Source organism: Mustela erminea, chromosome 15 (genome assembly GCF_009829155.1).
Source record: "Mustela erminea isolate mMusErm1 chromosome 15, mMusErm1.Pri, whole genome shotgun sequence".
NCBI classification, from domain to species: Eukaryota; Metazoa; Chordata; class Mammalia; order Carnivora; family Mustelidae; genus Mustela; species Mustela erminea.
In genome coordinates this window covers 76356820-76373086 of record NC_045628.1, presented here as the reverse complement: position 1 = coordinate 76373086, position 16267 = coordinate 76356820, and the positions used below count along the sequence as shown (strand labels likewise).

The 16267-nt window shown below is 49.8% G+C and overlaps 1 protein-coding gene and 1 long non-coding RNA gene across 3 annotated transcripts in view; one reads left to right on the top strand and one right to left on the bottom strand.

Moving 5' to 3' along the window:
- Positions 1-16267, bottom strand: part of FLT1 (fms related receptor tyrosine kinase 1) — a 174610-nt gene that overhangs the window by 7854 nt on the left and 150489 nt on the right. The window contains exons 21-28 of the mRNA XM_032314380.1: positions 12666-12822; positions 12147-12244; positions 11294-11416; positions 9652-9763; positions 8026-8125; positions 2603-2708; positions 2196-2338; positions 111-195 (exon numbers count right to left, since the gene is read on the bottom strand). Of these exons, the coding sequence (XP_032170271.1) occupies positions 111-195; positions 2196-2338; positions 2603-2708; positions 8026-8125; positions 9652-9763; positions 11294-11416; positions 12147-12244; positions 12666-12822 (924 nt within the window). The remainder of the gene's footprint in view (positions 1-110; positions 196-2195; positions 2339-2602; positions 2709-8025; positions 8126-9651; positions 9764-11293; positions 11417-12146; positions 12245-12665; positions 12823-16267) is intronic.
- LOC116573947 lies at positions 10583-14500 on the top strand. 2 transcript variants are annotated; one of them, XR_004279072.1, is made up of 5 exons: positions 10583-10738; positions 13474-13544; positions 13657-13716; positions 13945-14036; positions 14179-14500. It is a non-coding gene; the product is annotated as an uncharacterized LOC116573947 (long non-coding RNA). The 2 variants fall into 2 exon arrangements; XR_004279071.1 differs by lacking the exon at positions 10583-10738 and adding an exon at positions 12965-13042.

Genomic DNA, 16267 nt, shown 5'->3' with positions numbered 1-16267 from the left:
TCATTTCTGCCACTACTCATGACTGACCCCATGGACCGAGAGCCACCAGACCACCGGAGTTTGGATAGAGACCGCAAAAAGGCCTTGAGTAGGTGAATCCCATTACTCACATCAAAGATAGAGGCGGTGTTTGGTGAAAGTTCTTCAAAGGTTTTGATTCTCTCCAGACTCATGAAATTGAAAGCATTTACGTATCTGATGAAGAAGCAGAAAGAATAGTCAAGACAGGAAAATGCATCCAGCTTTTATTAGCTGGGAGACTGTGGGTGCTGTATCTTAGCTGAGGTGAACCACAGTCCCACAGAAATCCCCTGGCTCCTGAGGCTGAAGGTCTCCTGCTCTGCGTGCCCCCTCGGGATCTTCCCATGGCAGTCAATCCACACTGCATAGTTTTGAGCAAAACCCCAGAGGACTCTTGAGAGACTCCTCAGTGGCTGGGCTTCCAGTCCCTTGTGGAAATGGAAAAATGTGAGGCCTAGAAGAAACCTGAATCCTCACACAGTCTAAACACCCTATCCTATAAAGGAAAGAAATGATGCCCATAGAAGGGATAGGACTTGATCACGTAGAGTTGCCTACTTCTCAAAGGGTGTGAGGAGACCAGGGAAATGACCTTGCAAGGTCACACAGCTGATGTAACAGCTAGTCCTGTATATTCTGTTCTGGGGTTCCAGATTGGGAGAAATGGGGAGTATTTTTGTGTTTTCTCCTATAACTACTGGTCTGTTGCTGAAGACCCAGTAGGAAGGTTGCAGAGAGCTGCACTATGTGCTTCCTCCTAAGGCAAGTTCACCTACAGACTGAGTTTCTCCATCTGAAACCCCATCATCACCTGTAAGGCCAAATTTCTTAGCTAAGCTAGTTATTGGCCGAAGGCTTAGCAGCATCCTAAAAAGGCAAAAATAACTGACAACTTCCCTCCCCCACCTCTGATACAATCAGATATCGCTCATCCCAGCTAGTTTTTTAATCTTAAAAAAGGGTGATTCATCTGTGTCAGCCTCTTGGGCTGGTTGGGAAGTGTGAGCAGGTACCACTGACCTATAACCCACGACCACAGATCCGGGCTGGTCTTCTAGGCCTGTCAGAGATGGCTATCGGTCCTTTCAGACTGCCCCAACCCTTAGCCGTGCTTCCCTTGGCTGAACTGGGGCCAAAGCTCTAGGGTTGTGCCCACGCAGATAAAGATGTCACAAGGCCCACAGGATAGTCTAAATGTCCTAAAAATTGCTTTGATGGCATGGGAACAGGGAGCAAGTATCCAACCACCTAGGTTACAAACTCCAATCTGGCGCTTTCTAGACGTACTATTTTGGCAAGCCATCTGCCATGGAGCCTTAATGTCCCCGTTTGTGTGACAGGACTAATAATACCTGCTGTAGAGTACTGTTTAGAGCATTAAAGGAATTGATGTCCACAAAGAGCTGGGCACAGGGCCAGGCCACACAGAGCGTGTGTCTGTGTGCCCAGTAGTACCGAATGATGCGCATGGAACCGTTAGTAGCAGTGAACATCCTCGTGTACTGTTAGGACTGGTGTGTGATGCATGTGTAACCACTACTAAGGACGTGCTGATACACGTGTAACCACTTCTGCCAAACATGTGATACACGTGTAATCATTAGTACCCAAGAGCCAAGTCCTGCCCCCCCCAGTAGAGACACTAAATCAGTATTTTCCCCCTGTATCTCTTCAAATTTCTCTGCAGTAATGAGAGATAGGCTAGTGTGTCAAGTAAGGAAAAAAAAAAAGTTTAATCTAAGGCCGTATTAAAAAAAAAAATTATGGGGAGGGAAAGAAAGAGGTAGGAGCATTCTAGAATAAAACTGAAGAAAATGTAATGTGCTGTTCTTGATTGGATCCTGTGTTTGTCTTTTGTTTTTTCTTAAGGTACAAAAGACATTTGGGGGAACTTAAGGAAATAGGAATATTTAATAAGGGAACTATCCGTTTCTTTGGTGTGATCATTTTGACGTGGCAACACAGGAGAACGACCTTCTTACAAGATTTTGGGGTAGAATGTTATAATGCCTTAAGCTCTCCTTCAGTTCAGCAAAAACAAAAAAAATACACCTATAAAGTCTATACATAGAGACAAAATAGAGCAAAAGGTTAACTACAGCTGAATTTAGGAGGTAGACCCGTTGTCTAATGTTTGAAAATGTTATAAGACTGAGGAAAGAAAGAAATCTTACCTGACATTATCAGAACTTCCTGAATTAAACTTTGGATGTGAAATATCTTCCTTGAAGAAGTCATCAGAGAAGGCAGGAGGTGAATACGTGAACCCACTGTTTCCTGTCAGTATGGCATTTAATGGGATATAGTCCTTGCCATCCTAAAATACCAAAGATGGAACTCTAATTACACAAATTTCTATTTCAACCCATGTCTGGGAAATAGGCCAGCTTCAGCTGTCCCCTTTCTGCCATCTCTGTTGTGTTTGGGGAAGATAATTGTGCATACACACACGCACACATGCACACACACTTAACTGCTAATCTCTGCTATTAATAGCTCTTACACAACAAACAAAACACCCCCTTGACTTCTATTCAAAGGCGTTTGGGGCTTCTCCTATGCAAGATAAACTCAGCTTTACCTGTTGTACGTTTGCTTGAAGCAAATCGCCTAGCTTTTCCACAAGTTCTGCAAATCTTGGCCTTTCTTTTGGGTCTTTGTGCCAGCAGTCCAACATGATCTGGTAGCTGTCGGGGGGAAAGCACAACAGAAGTAGCTGAAGACCGGTGGTAATCGTATAAATTGCCCCAAACCCGTCAGCAAAGTGATGCGTGTTGTCCCGTAGACCCAGACTAGGCTTCTTGTAGCATTTCGTGTTCGCCTCCGTGTTTGGACGGGGATAGGCCACACCCTCCCATGCAAGGCTGCTGGGACCAGGTCCTGTAGTAGTGGGAAACACGTCTACAAAGGCAGACTAACAAACCAAACCTCCGGAGCCCATCGCCACCCAGGTTCTTTGGCATGCTGGTCGGTCTGCAGGAGGGAAGGCGTGAGCTGCTCTTGAATAAAGCTGGGCTCCTGCGAAAGGAAGCCCCACCATGGACTTGCACTTGGCTGTGCCGTGGAGCGCTCCTCCCCCCACTCTCAAAAGCAGGGCAATATCCCTTAAAGGTAAAAGCTCACATACACACCAATATCCATGGGCAAATTGTTTGTAGTACTTCTAATCTCAGGCTGTTAAGAAGCCTGAGCCAATCTTTTTTTTTTTTTTTTTTTTTTTAAAGAAGCATGTGGTGTGTCCATGGACTCATGGCTCCATGATAGAGCTCAGCAGTGGAGACGGGTGGAGAAGGCATTGTTTACAGGACCCCTGTCCCTTCCAGAAGGTGAACGTTTGTGTAGAGTGTGGGTCATTCCTTGGGCCGCCTGCAGGTTCTTGCATACGGCTCCGCCCCGCCCCCCCCACAGCTCCAGCATTTCAAAGCCGCCATCACCAATGGGCCTCCCTCACCTCTCAAGGAGCTAGGTACAGACTGAGTGAGGTATGGACAGGTTTGTCTTAATCTCACAGAAGCTAGGTGGTGTCCTGGGATTTAAACGTCAACAGGCTTTCCCTACAAGTCTTCTCCTCTGACCTTGGAGATTGGAAAGGTATTGGGTTCTTCTCTTGGTCTTGCTGGAGGGAATGCAGGTCTCAGCCTGCCCCACCCCCTCTGCAGAACAGAGGCCGAGGCTTGGAGATTTACCCTCCTTGGGCTCTTGGCTCTCCTCGAGAGCTGTTTACTATTTGTAATCTCTTCTCTTAGAAGATCATCTGGGCTAGAGAGGTCTCTGACCAAGTTGGAGCAAAGTCCGAATGGCCTCAGAATTTGGAACCGGATCAGGACCTGGCTGTTGGCGCTGTGGGGGAGGGACCACGTCTCCACACCCCTGACCTAGCTCAGGCCCTTCCACAAAGGTACTCCAGTATCTGATGTGAAGTCAGACTGGTCTCTGGGAAGACCTAGCAAGGCTAATCTGCAAAATATATATCCTGACAGAGGAGGGGGATAGAGGCAGTGCTCCGAGCTTCCTGGCAGCTGGAGAAAAGGAAGAGTAACTATGTGATGCACATAAGGCAAAAGTTAAAAACAGACCAGACACTTGGAAGAAGCCTGGCTGTTCCTAGAACTGAAATCCGAAAGAAAGCTGTCCTACATGCCTCTCAACACTGTCATTTCCATCTAGGAAATAACAACTTCATGGGACTGTCTTGTACCTTGTCCTTCAGTGTTGGCCAAAGCCTGAACAGCAGAAGTATCACTCCAGAGAAACAACTCTGAGAGGCAAGACACTGTGGTCCAGGCTGTGTCTCCTCAGGTCCCCAGGGCAGGGGTGGCCCCATGTGGTCTTTGGACAACCTCCGTGGGTACCGGTCTTCAAAGGCAAGCTCCTCTACTAGATGGTGGAGTTGAGCGCCTACTTTCAAGTGCCCAGCGAGCACCTCTCCTAAGTCTTTGATTAAGGGACTGGGGCTCTTAAGGATCACTTGTCTGAATCACAGATTCTCCTGACTTTGTCCAAACTGATAGGTCAAGGCTCTTCTCCGAAGGTGGCTCTGGTTCCCTCTGGTCTGCGTATTTCATCTACTGTACCCATTTTACTTAACTCCCAGGGGGTGTGGTGGGGCTCAATGGGTCCCAAGAGCTGGGAAGGCCAATGTCAAGGACCACTCTACGAGGCTCAGTTTGCAGACACGCAGGATACTGAGAGAGAGGAGGGGGAACACAGGCTCTCCAACTTGGGACCTATTGTCCCCACTGTCTTGGAGACCTAGGACAGGGGCTGCAGTGCCCAAGGCCCCTGGCTATCCCTGACCACTAGCCTCCAAGCCAGGGCTCAGGACACTTGCTCTGTTCAGGCAACCCAGGCCAGCCTGCTAGTGGCCAGAGGTCTGAAGGGGCCTAAGACCATCTGCCCGATCCTATGTGGAACTCATGGTTTACTAAGTTTACACGGTTGACTAATTTTTTGAGCTGGGTGCAAAAACGTTTACCAAGGAGACAGGAGGTCACTGGACCAAGCCCGTGGTCCCACATCCCCTGGCTGCACTGGCTGTGATGTGGTGAAGGCCGGCCTGCTTCCATCTTACCAGCCTGAGGCCGAGGCCGTTCTAACAACGAGCAGTCCTGGAGGCTCTTGGAAGGACATTCAGTGTATATGCGGATAATGTATAAAAGGTAACCAAAGCAAGAAAGGCTTGAACCAGGCAAAAAAGAGGGATAGTCTTGCTGGGGGCCTTGGCTTCTCTCAGTCAGTACCCTTTCCCTGCTGAGCCAAACGCTGCCGTGAACAGGATTCTCCCTGGCTTCTCTCAGCCCAAACTAGCAGAAGGGACCACCTACAACTACTTGCTGTTTTTATTTTGATTCTCGGTTTCTGATTTCTACTTTCCTTTCCTCTTGCTTAAAATCCAATGCAAATCATCTCCGCAAACACCAAAGGAAAAGGAAAAAAAAAATCAAAACATTCATTGCTTATTTCCTTATTGAAAGACATCTGATTAAACAGGCCCTGGGCAAGGAACCAGCCACTCAGGGTCGAACCGTTTACATCACTAAGTAAACAGGTTGAGCACAGTAAAGAGACATGAGTTGCACCCACCCCAACAGCCCTCCCTGAAACAAGCTAGGGGAAGGGCTTCCTGTTCAAGCTATCACCCAAGCCCCCAAATGCACGCCACTTTAGGCCAAGTTCAGGTCACAGGGGCTAGTGCTGAGAGCTGTACTCTGTCCTCCACCCAGGCCTTCCCGCTGTGGAACAAACAAGAAGACGAGTTACGCCACCAGCTCTCGAATGCTTGAGAATGGCTGAAGGTTGGGATTCTAGCCTTCTGCGCACACATTTCACAAAGCCACTGCTTTACACCATTTCTATAACTCCCCAGCGTTGAGGAACCATCCTTTTGTCTATAGGCTGCATGGTTTTTCAGGGGTTTCCTGGAGTGGTTCATGTGGAGACTTAAAGCTTTGATAAAGTCCAAGGGGGTTTTCAGCCCAAAGCTGATATGACTTTGTACCTCTACTGTCCTTTTGGACTGGAATCTGGACAGGTATTAGACCCTGCAAGCATGTAGCCTGGTGTTGTGTCTGGGCTCAGACACACTTACTAGCCATGTGGCAGACCACTCAGGTATTCTGTGCCTTGGTTTTCTCACCTGTGAAATGGCGTGAATAATTGTACCTACTTTGTAGGGTGGTAATGAGCATTAGGTAAGTTAGTATGTGTTCAAGGACCCTTAAGACGGTGCCTGGCACTTAAGCACTTAATATCTTAAGCACTTAAAAAATATTAAATGTTACTCAGTTATTATTACAGTTCGTAGTTGAGAACTAGTCTTGTGATTGTCAGATTTTTAAAAAGAATTATTTATTTATTAGAGAGAGCAGGAGCTGAAGGGCAGAGCGAGAGGGAGAAGCCAACTTCCTGCTGAGCAGGGAGGCCGATGCAGGGCTCGATCCCAGGATGCTGGGATCATGACCTGAGCTGAAGGCAGCCACTTAACAACTAAGCCACCCAGGCACTCCGTGATTGTCAGGTTATACGAAAAGTGGAAGGAATATTCAAAGCATGAGTGGACACATTAGAGAAACCTTTTTTTCCTAAGGAATGTGGAATATATTTCTAATTTAACAGTCCTGGGATATAGGGAAATCCATCTAAAAGGCTTCTAACCATCTCCTCTGCTACTTAGTCGATGGAGGACACATCACTTCACTTTTGAGATGATTAGTCTCATTACTCATCAAATTCAAATTATAACATCTGCCTATTTGCCCCTCAAGGACTGCTGGGAGCTTTCGATGGAACTGTGTCGGGGAAGCACTTAGAAAACCATAAAGTGCAAAGTAATCTCATTTCACTCCAGATCTCCCCGCGGTTGCCCCTCTCCACCAAGCAAAAGGAAGCAGGCGATTAAAAGCTCTCTGTACCTTCCAGGCTCCGCAGCTCAAATGTCATCCTGGGGGCTAATCTAGTTCCGTTCCCAGGTCTCAGGAGCCCTGCATCAAGGTCTCCGGACTTTCCTGACCAGACCCCACAGTAGCCTGACAAGAAGGCGCCCCAGCTCCTTTCTGCACTCCCGCTCCTCCCCGGAGCTGCCTTCACGGGCCCTGAGTCTCCCCCCATCCCCCCATCCGGGGCCTGACTTAGTCTTGTCTCCAGATGCTTCAGGAAAGAGACTGCAACCTTGAGCTTTGGCCAAGCCCACGCTTCCTTTATTCCCTCTGACTCCTCCCCAAAGGCCATCCCAGGGCTTCTGACAAGACCCCATTGTGCAGGTAGGACAGGGAGGGCCGCCTGCCGGTTCAGGAAAGGTGGTGCCGCCGCAGGAAGGCCCGAGTCCTTGTCAGCAGCTGGACGGAACTGCCCGGTGTCATCCCGTTCCTGCTTAGGCCTCAAAGCGCAAAACCTCCACAAAGCTTCAGGGGCAGCAGGGTGTCTGAGGGAGGTCAGCAAGTGTTTGCACAGTGGAGAATGCCTTCACACGGAGCCTAGACTCTAGGACCGTAAGCGGGGACCCCCTCAAGAAGTTCCTCAGAGCTGCCAATTCCTAGAATGAGTCTTGACAAGTCGTAATGCCCACAGAGCCTCTGGGGAGGATGATTTACCACTTCATTCGGGAGAGTCCCCTTCCCTGTCCTGCATCGTTTCCCCTGAACTCCACATGAAAACCCCTCACGGGTCTCTAGCGTGAATGGAGGACGCCCTCCGTCCCCTGGGGCTGCTTAGCTCATCTGGCTTCTGCTTTGGGAATGAGGACAAGGTCTTGTGTTCTGTGCCTGGGTGGTCTGTTCACTGCGCCTGCGTTCATGCCTAGAAGCTCAACTTCTGAGTTCAGTTCCAGCTAATGGCCTTGAAAAGTCATGTCCGTGCTCAAGAGAAGTAGGGAGGCACAGGTCAGGGATAATGTGTCCCGCTTCCAGCAAGTACTCCCAGCACAGCTGGGCCCAAGAGGGCCCTTTCGAAGGTGTGCTGGTGGGGAGAGCACGGTCGGGCGGGGAAGGGAGCACACGGGGGGCTCACATTTCAGGAGTTGCGTACTGGGGGGCCCTCATCCTCATGCCTTCCTTCAGGCGGCTGCAGAAGTCCTCGTCCATCTGCACACCAGGGTATGGAGACCCACCTGCGGGAGACAGAGAGGGAAGCACAGGGCTTGTCATGGCTGAGGGTGCAGAAGACCACGGGGCGGGAGGCTGGGTGGGGGGGACGCGAGTTCATGTCTGCCTCCTCCCTTTAAACTGATGGCTGAGGACCATATCCCCCATGGAATGGATCTCCACAGCCAGTACCACCCGCAGAGAGGCTCTGCAAACCCTGGTCAGCCAGTACCACAGGCTTCCTTGGTGGGTCCTGTGGTGCTGGCTGTCAGAGGCCCACAGGCTGTTCCCATGTCAGGAGAAGGGGTGTCCTCGGCAGGGCGTGCCCCTCCCCCAACAAGGAACTCTCAAGAAAGCCCGTCATCTGAGACTCCTACCTTGGGTGACTGAGAATCTTTTTAAAACCCCAGTGGACCTGGGCTTGGATAGTCATGGGTCATTCACACCTCAGTGAGAATGCTTTCCTTCAGCACTGTCTTGTGAATGCTGCTGGGAGCAACCCGAGGCAAGGGGGACCTTGAGCTCCAGGGTGAGACTGAACGGGGTAGGGTGTCTGTGGGCTCGAGTGTGCCCGAGGCGGGGCCCAGATTCTGCCTTCCACCAGTTCTCCCGTCCAGGAGATCCACATAACCCTTCCTTTTAGGGGGATGCTTGGCTGGAGCTAGGGGCAACTCCGCCTCCCGGCCGGCTCTGCTCCAGACCTAGCATCTAGTCTCTCTCGACATGTGTTTGTCTGCACTTTCTAGTGTGTAGGAAGCAGCTGGGAGGCGTGCGGCTCTGGCCCTGTGTCACTGTGGGGCCACTGCGGACGCCAAGCTGCTTTCAAGGACTGGAAGCAACAGGTGTCTGTCATCGAAAGCAGGGGAATGATTTTCACACATTACAGGAAACCAGGGATGTTACTGGGTGACTTTTATTTGCTCTGAAAGGCAAATTTTTGGCAAAGTCCAAAAGACTGTTGGCTAGACCCCACGCTTAGGAGGCCTCGGAGCATCAGTGTGTGTCTGGGAGCAGATGTGGGCCCTGTGCACATCTGTGTGCCTGGGATCTCCAACAGGGCTTCTCACCAGCCAGCATGGATGTTATCAGAAGCAGAATAAATGCAGCCGTGTTCCCATGGCTCATCCTTGGTAAACCAGCGTCTAGGGCCAGCTGCGCCCTAGAAACGAGCAGCGGCCGGTTTCTAACAGTGATGCCGGGTGAGCTGAGCTTGCTGGGATCTTTTTGAAGAGGGGAGGGTGGTGCAGGGCGGGGAAGAAACAAGGCGTTAGGAATTGGGGGTTTGAGGAATTAGAAGAAGTGAAGGAGAGGGAAAGTAGTCAGACCGGCAGATGTGATGCTGGCGCCCCCCCACCCCATGTGTGTTCCTACAGAGTGTCCTCGCAGTACAGGGCACTCACGCGTGCACCGTCCTCATGGGAGCTCCTACAGGGACCCAGGCATCTTTTAGAAGCTGGACTCAGGGTAGGTCTATCAGGAGGACCCTCGACAGAGGATGTAGACCTTTGGTTCTGGGCCATTTCTTTGCTCCCTTCCGTCCCCCCAGATTTACCTAGGGAGAAGATTTCCCACAGCAGAACTCCGTAAGACCACACGTCGCTCTTGGTGCTGTAGATTTTGTCAAAGATAGATTCGGGAGCCATCCACTTCAGAGGAAGTCGAGTCTAGAAAAGGGCGGGGGGCCTTGAGCAGAAGGACTGGAAACAAAGCATGTTCAACCCAAGCGCCCCTAGGGTCACCTCCCAGATAACACGTGGCCCACAAATCATTTCCTAGAACAGCTATGGTTTCCTAAAATGGAGGAAACTCCCGTAACACACGTTGTCACCCTAATAGAGTGGACAATGTCGGGTGAGCCCCTCCCATGTATCCAGCCTGTCCTCCCTTCAGGACTCTGGAAGCCCTTTCTCCACTAAAAGGCATGTGCTCTACGGAGTTCTGGCAAAGGCTGATCTGAATTAGGACACATCCAGAAAAATCGACGATTTTCAGGGCTTTGGTTTTCGGTGTTTAAGAAGGAGGATGTTGAAAGGCATTCCTGTATGAGAAAGGCAGGATTCTAGAAGTCACTGAATCGGGGAGCGGGCAAAGGCGCTGGAAGGAAGGAAGGTGAGAGATCACTGAGGAGACCGTTTGGCTGGTTTTCAAGTGTGGGGACAAATCTTCCATCTCTTCAGACAGCAGGAGTCCCGGAGGGTTAGGCCTTCTCTGCAGATGGATGGGATTTGACAGGAACTATGGGATCACGGCGGGGGCGGGGGGGGGGGGGGTAGAAACAGAAGTGGGAGAGGCTGGAAGCGACAGAGATGACAGAAAATAGGGACAGACTTCCAAAATGAGCGCTCCCGAGGCAGATTTGGTGTTCTCCTTTTATAAGAAGAGAGTGCAGAGCAGTGGTTCTCAAAGTCTAGCCCCGGGAGCAGCTGTGCCTGCAGCCCCTGGAAACTGGTTAGAAAGGCAGACCCTCAGGCCCCACCCACGACTCCTTCAGAAACCCCGGGGGGCGGAGCTCAATCAGTTAAGGTTTCATAAGCCCTCCAGGCCACGCGAAGTTGGAGAGCTGCTCCCTCAGTCTTGCCCAGACACTGGCTTCAGCCCCCGGGCTGGAGAAGAGAGGACACAGGAGGTCACCCACAAAGGTGAAAAATAACACTCTGTTCAAAAACAAGCGCAGAAGAGAAGCCAGTGGGAGCCAGCAGGGAGATGCTAGGTGGGAAGGCAGGCATGGGAGGGTAAACCATTTCCTCCTCCTCCAGATAAGACGGATACCCTCCCCCACCCTTTCCTGAGCTATCCACACCTGCTGAATCAATCACCCGGGTTTATTTGAGGGAAAGAGTCCAAGCTGTTCCTTCCAGCTGTACAGAGTACAGGGAACTCCCACAGGAGTCAAAGGCGGGCAACGAGGGGCGTCTTCCCAGGCCCCCCACTGGACTGAACACTTCTCGGGGTACCAGGCTCTGGCAGTGCTGCCCGAAAGGTACCAAGCCAGCAATGGGGGAGAGAACAGAACCAGGAGACGGGGGTCTTTCTGAGCCCCCCGCGAGGGCTCTCTGGTACACAGCCCATCTGGGCTGCACGTCTGCACAGAAAGCAGATTTGCAGGGAGTGTGTAAATATTTACCCAGGGCTTTGGTCTGTGGTTTAAAGATGACAGGGTATAAATGAGTCAAAGAAACACCACACTGACTTACATCTCCTTTTCTCACATAATCGGGGTTCTTATAAATATCCCGGGCAAGGCCAAAATCGCAAATCTTCACCACATTGTTCTCAGATAAAAGAATATTTCTTGCTGCCAGGTCCCGATGAATGCACTAGAACGAAACAGTTACGTCATCACTGTGTTTCCTTAATCTGACCCACCATTGCCCTGTGCCTTTTCAGTGTCCTAATTCCTCTTAATTGGAGGATCCGTTTCACATGCTTCCTTCACATGAAGGAAGTGACTTCCAGAGCCCATGGGGTGACCATAAACATGAAGGCGTTTCTTTCCATATAGACACCCACCTACCCCTCCCTAGGCCCCAAAGCCACAAAATGCCCCAAGTCCGCTTTGCCACTGGTTGGCAGGACAGCGTTCCTGGTAAACCAAGCTGGCCATCGATGGCTCCCAGTGAGCAAAATCCCATCACCCCCGCCCCCGCCTTTAGACCTGAGCCACCAAGGTCAGATCATGATCTGGCTGCAACTTCGTGGCGCACTCCACATGGATGAATTAACAGGAGCTCTCCCAGGAAGTTGTGTATTCTGAAATTCTGGCCAGTTTTGAAAACACCCCAGAGGGCAATGTGGACAGTGGTGGCCAGGTTTGTCTGGTCGGAAGCCTGGGGAGGTTTTCCCCTGGAATGCAGGTCTACTCATGGGTATCCAGGGTTCCTCCGTCCCTATCAGGACAAATCGAGGCACTTGTTGTGACGTTTCCTCTACATAAGTCTAAGCAAATACTAGGAAGGGCAGATTTAGAGCCACGGTGAGCGTGAGTCCATAGAATGTCCACATGTCTGGGCCTGGCAAAGAAGGAAAGCAGTAAAAGGCAAGGCTGACCTTTCTGGAAGACAAAAACTCCATGCCTCTGGCCACTTGGAAACTGTAAGAAATCAGATCTTCCATAGTGATGGGCTGCTTGTAGAAATCATCAGAGTCTGGAAAGCATTAAAACCGTAACTGTTTGTAATGGTTCTTGTTATTCCACCAAATCCCAGTTTATTGGAACAATGTTAGCAAAACATAAAACCAACAAGTAGATCAGAGTTCATTTTTAAGAGCACTGGAGTTTCAACATGAATATCAGAGATTTTTCCAGGCCTCCAGCCCATGGGGTGGAGGTGGGGGGGGGATGATCCGTTTGGACAAAAAGCCCTGAGGGGAGACAATTGCACAGTTCCCTGTCAAAATTAGTAACTCTGTAAATAATCTTAATTCAAATCTTATCTCCTCAGGACATTACCCTTCAAGTCTCCCACGGATGTTTATTAGGGTGATAAATAAGAAAAAAATGTCAGAGATGCACAGTATGTTGTAAAAATATCTCAGACTGTAGGACAGGAAGGAATTAATACCTACCCTCCTCTTCCTCAACATCGCTCAGACTTTTATCTTCCTGAAACCCAGAGCTTGCGAAGCTCTCGCTGCTGGTGACACTATCTAGTCTTGGTTTCTTGTCTTGTTCAAGGTCTGGCTCCATTTTTTCTGTCTTAGGCTCCACGTGTAATGCGGCGTCCTTTGGACCGAACGAGAAGGGACACAGAGGAAAGAGAGTTTCAGAACAGCGATGGGGGAAACTGATCCCTCCAAGGGGCCGGGCGCCTGAGTTGGGAGAATGTCCTTGCACAAGATGGGTGATAAATTGGTGGCAACGGCCCTAGGGCTCAGATGTCTGGCTCTTCACGGGGTTCTGGAGTCTGTTGGGCTTTCGAGTGGATTTCAAGATAGCATCTTAGGTACGATAAAGAAATATTAACAGTCACTGGTATTCACCGAATGCTTGCTCAGGGCCACCAGTATATTAAGACTCTTAGGGACATTTTCTCATTTAGTCTTTGTGACAATTTTATGAAGTAGTTATTGCTGAGACAGGAAGAAACAGGTTCGGAGGAGGCAAATAATAAGTCACATGCGAGTAGTAAATGGCAACACTTGGCCCCAGCTTTGGCCAACTCCAGTCCATGCCTGTAACCACTTTTCCCGTACCGCATGCCACCTTGTGAAAGATGATCTGAATAATAGGAACAAACCCCTCGTGGACTTGGGGTTTCCCTTGGCATAACGCCTGTGAGTAATGAGAGACGGCCGTACTTAACGATTTCTCTAGTATCTTTGGAGAAGTAGGGAACATGACCATTTCTTTGTGTCGTTCCCCTCCCCCATTTAGAACAAAGATCCAGCTGAATCCTGGTACGAGTAGAGAAGGCCTTTCATCCTGGACTGGCGATCCAAGCCCTGGTGTGTAATCTGGCTCTTTCATTAATTATGTGATATGGGGCAAAGCACCTCCATTTTGGGGTTCCATTTGCCTCCCTGGAAAAGCTCTATCTTACGATATTTGGTCTCCTAGGAAAGGATGTGTTGGTTCTGAGTGTTTGCGTGGAACTGGAAAAGATTTTTATCATCTTTGGTAATTCACCTGGTAACTGTGACACTACAAACTTGGCGTGCCTGGTGGCCTCGTGGCCATGTGCTGGTGGAGCACAGACCTCGGCTCAGTCACACGAGCTGTCAGTACTGAGGAAGTGGCTGAGAGGGACTGGGGCCCTTGATGCACCTGCCTTGAGTGGCAGAGCTGGGACTCGCCAGCCACACAGCACGGCCTTGCTTGGCTTTCCCCATACATGTCACCCGTTAGGAGAGATCGTTCCACTAGAGGGCGCAGTGGGAGTAAGCAGAGGACAGGAGGGAGCCACCGCAGGGACAGCCTGACAAACTCAAGAGTGGGAGGTAACCAGGCTCTTGCCTTACCATAGCCCCCCAGGAGCCCTGCACGGGGGACAGGCAGGCTGCAGCATAGACCCGCACTGCCACCCCACATGACCTACCCGAGAAGAGGTAAACTGTAATTCTTTGTTACTGTGTCTCCCAGAGGCAGTTAGAGTTGGTTCTGCTCAGCTGGGGACTGGAATTGGATTTTTCACGAGACCCGGGGTCAGAACACAAGGCAGCAGGGAAAAGGCACTGGGAAGGGTGTGAGAAGGAAAGTGCTCAACAGGTCTGCTCATGGCTCAGCAGGCGACAATCCATGCTCTCTGCTCTCCAGGCCGCCTTCATCCTCGTCCTCCCAGGGGTCCCAGCCCTGGACACGTCTGCAGGGGTCATAACTCAAGCTCCCTCACCCCCCTTCTTGACTCCCCATCAGTGCTGCATTCAGCTTGGCTTACTGGTAACCACTGCTGTGAAATAAAGGTGTATGTATGGAACTTTCGAGACTCTGGCAGAATGTGGTAGATTTATTACAAGTAGTATTGAGAGATCCTGCTGCATTTATTTGGAAAACGAAATATCCCATTTCTATTTAGGCTTTCAGTTTTTCCTTCACTTTCTCTTTATATTCCTTTAGGTTCCAAATATGAAATACAGCCATGTGTTTTCCATGAAAACACTGAGCTCCACCAACAGGGGGGTGAATCATTAAATATAGCCAGAGGAGGAAGCAGAGCCTTCTAAACAAAGGACGCACGAACCCAAACGTTCCATCCTGCCCAGGTCCCTGGGGTATGCTGTCGCCTTAGTTCTTCTTGAAGCCAATCCAGAATTTCAGGACTGAGGGGACTTTGCACTGCTCCCAACCTGGGCCACCACTTTCCCCTTTTTCTTAATGGTGTTTCCCCCCTCCCGCCCCACTCCGCTTTCCTTATCCAGCCTAAGGCCCAGAAAAGCTTTGCAACGGTTGTCAAGAGAGCAGGGCTCTTTCTCCCAAACTTCACGTCTGCATAAGTGAGTGTCCTTAAGGCAATCTTTCACTTGACTTTTCTGGGCACATCTATAATGTGAGAGCATGAACTAGCTGAACACAAGGTCCTTTTCAGATTCAAGATTTTTTTTTTTTTTTTTATAATTTCTACCCCCAGTATGGGACTTGAACTCAGGACCCTGAGATAGAGTCACATGCTCTACTGACTGAGCCAGCCAGGTGCCCCTTCAACTTCAAGATTCTAATTACTGGAGGGCATGGTTTAAAATGGGAGACAGTAAGTTCTCGATAAATGTTTCCAAGTCGGGTAGACCACCTGTGTCTTCAGTTGGGCCAAAGTTGGAGGCATGAGAAAACTGGCCAGCTGGCTGGTGGTTCTTATTTGTTTGTTCTATGACTACCATGTGACAGATGGGTGTAATTCATGGATGTGTGGCACTTTATCCATTGTCCAGGTCATATAGATCAGTGGCATTAAGATGGACTCTCCCAGTCTTTCTCGCTTAGTGGGTCAATCGGGACAATGACCATTAACATGTCTGGAGTGCTTAACTCGGTGAAAAATGTGATTCTGTCAACAATGGCATGACTTCGGTGCTGTCAGTACCTCCATTTAATAAAGGAGGGAACTGAGACCGAGAGATTGAGTAACTTGCCCAAGGTCCCAGATTTTGAGTGACAGAGACAGGATTTAAACCAGGACGTCTGATTCTGAGTCTGCATGTTGAATCATCACAATGCACGGACTCATTACCAACACTGTTGATTATCAGGTAATAATAATGTTGAGTCCTTGCTCCCCAGGCAGCTCCAGGGCACAGAAAGACACAGCCCTGGTAGGATGGGTCACAGTGGCCAAGTTTTATTCCTCCATTCGATAATCTCTGCCTTCAGGACTTAAACCTACATGTTCCTTTTGTTACATGGCTTTATTTTAGTGGGTAAGGCCAGTTCTGTGTTTGCACAGGGCTGACATGGGTGGTGAGGGTCTGGGGAAGGTGAAGGAAAGGGCACAGCAAGAGGAGAAAATAATTTCCTGGGCCCTGTCACTGGCTTCAGGGTCACGGCAAAGTCACCCAGTTGAGTCCTTATTTTCTCTAGTAAATGGAGACAACTCCACTTATTCTCATCTTCTTTAAAGAAACAAGTAACTAAGTGCTTTGGGTCGGTGTCTGTATATATGGAGAGAGAGAAGGGGAGAAAGTGCTCAAGGTGCTTGGATGGGTAGTCAGGTAGATGACTCGAAATTTTAACCTCTAAT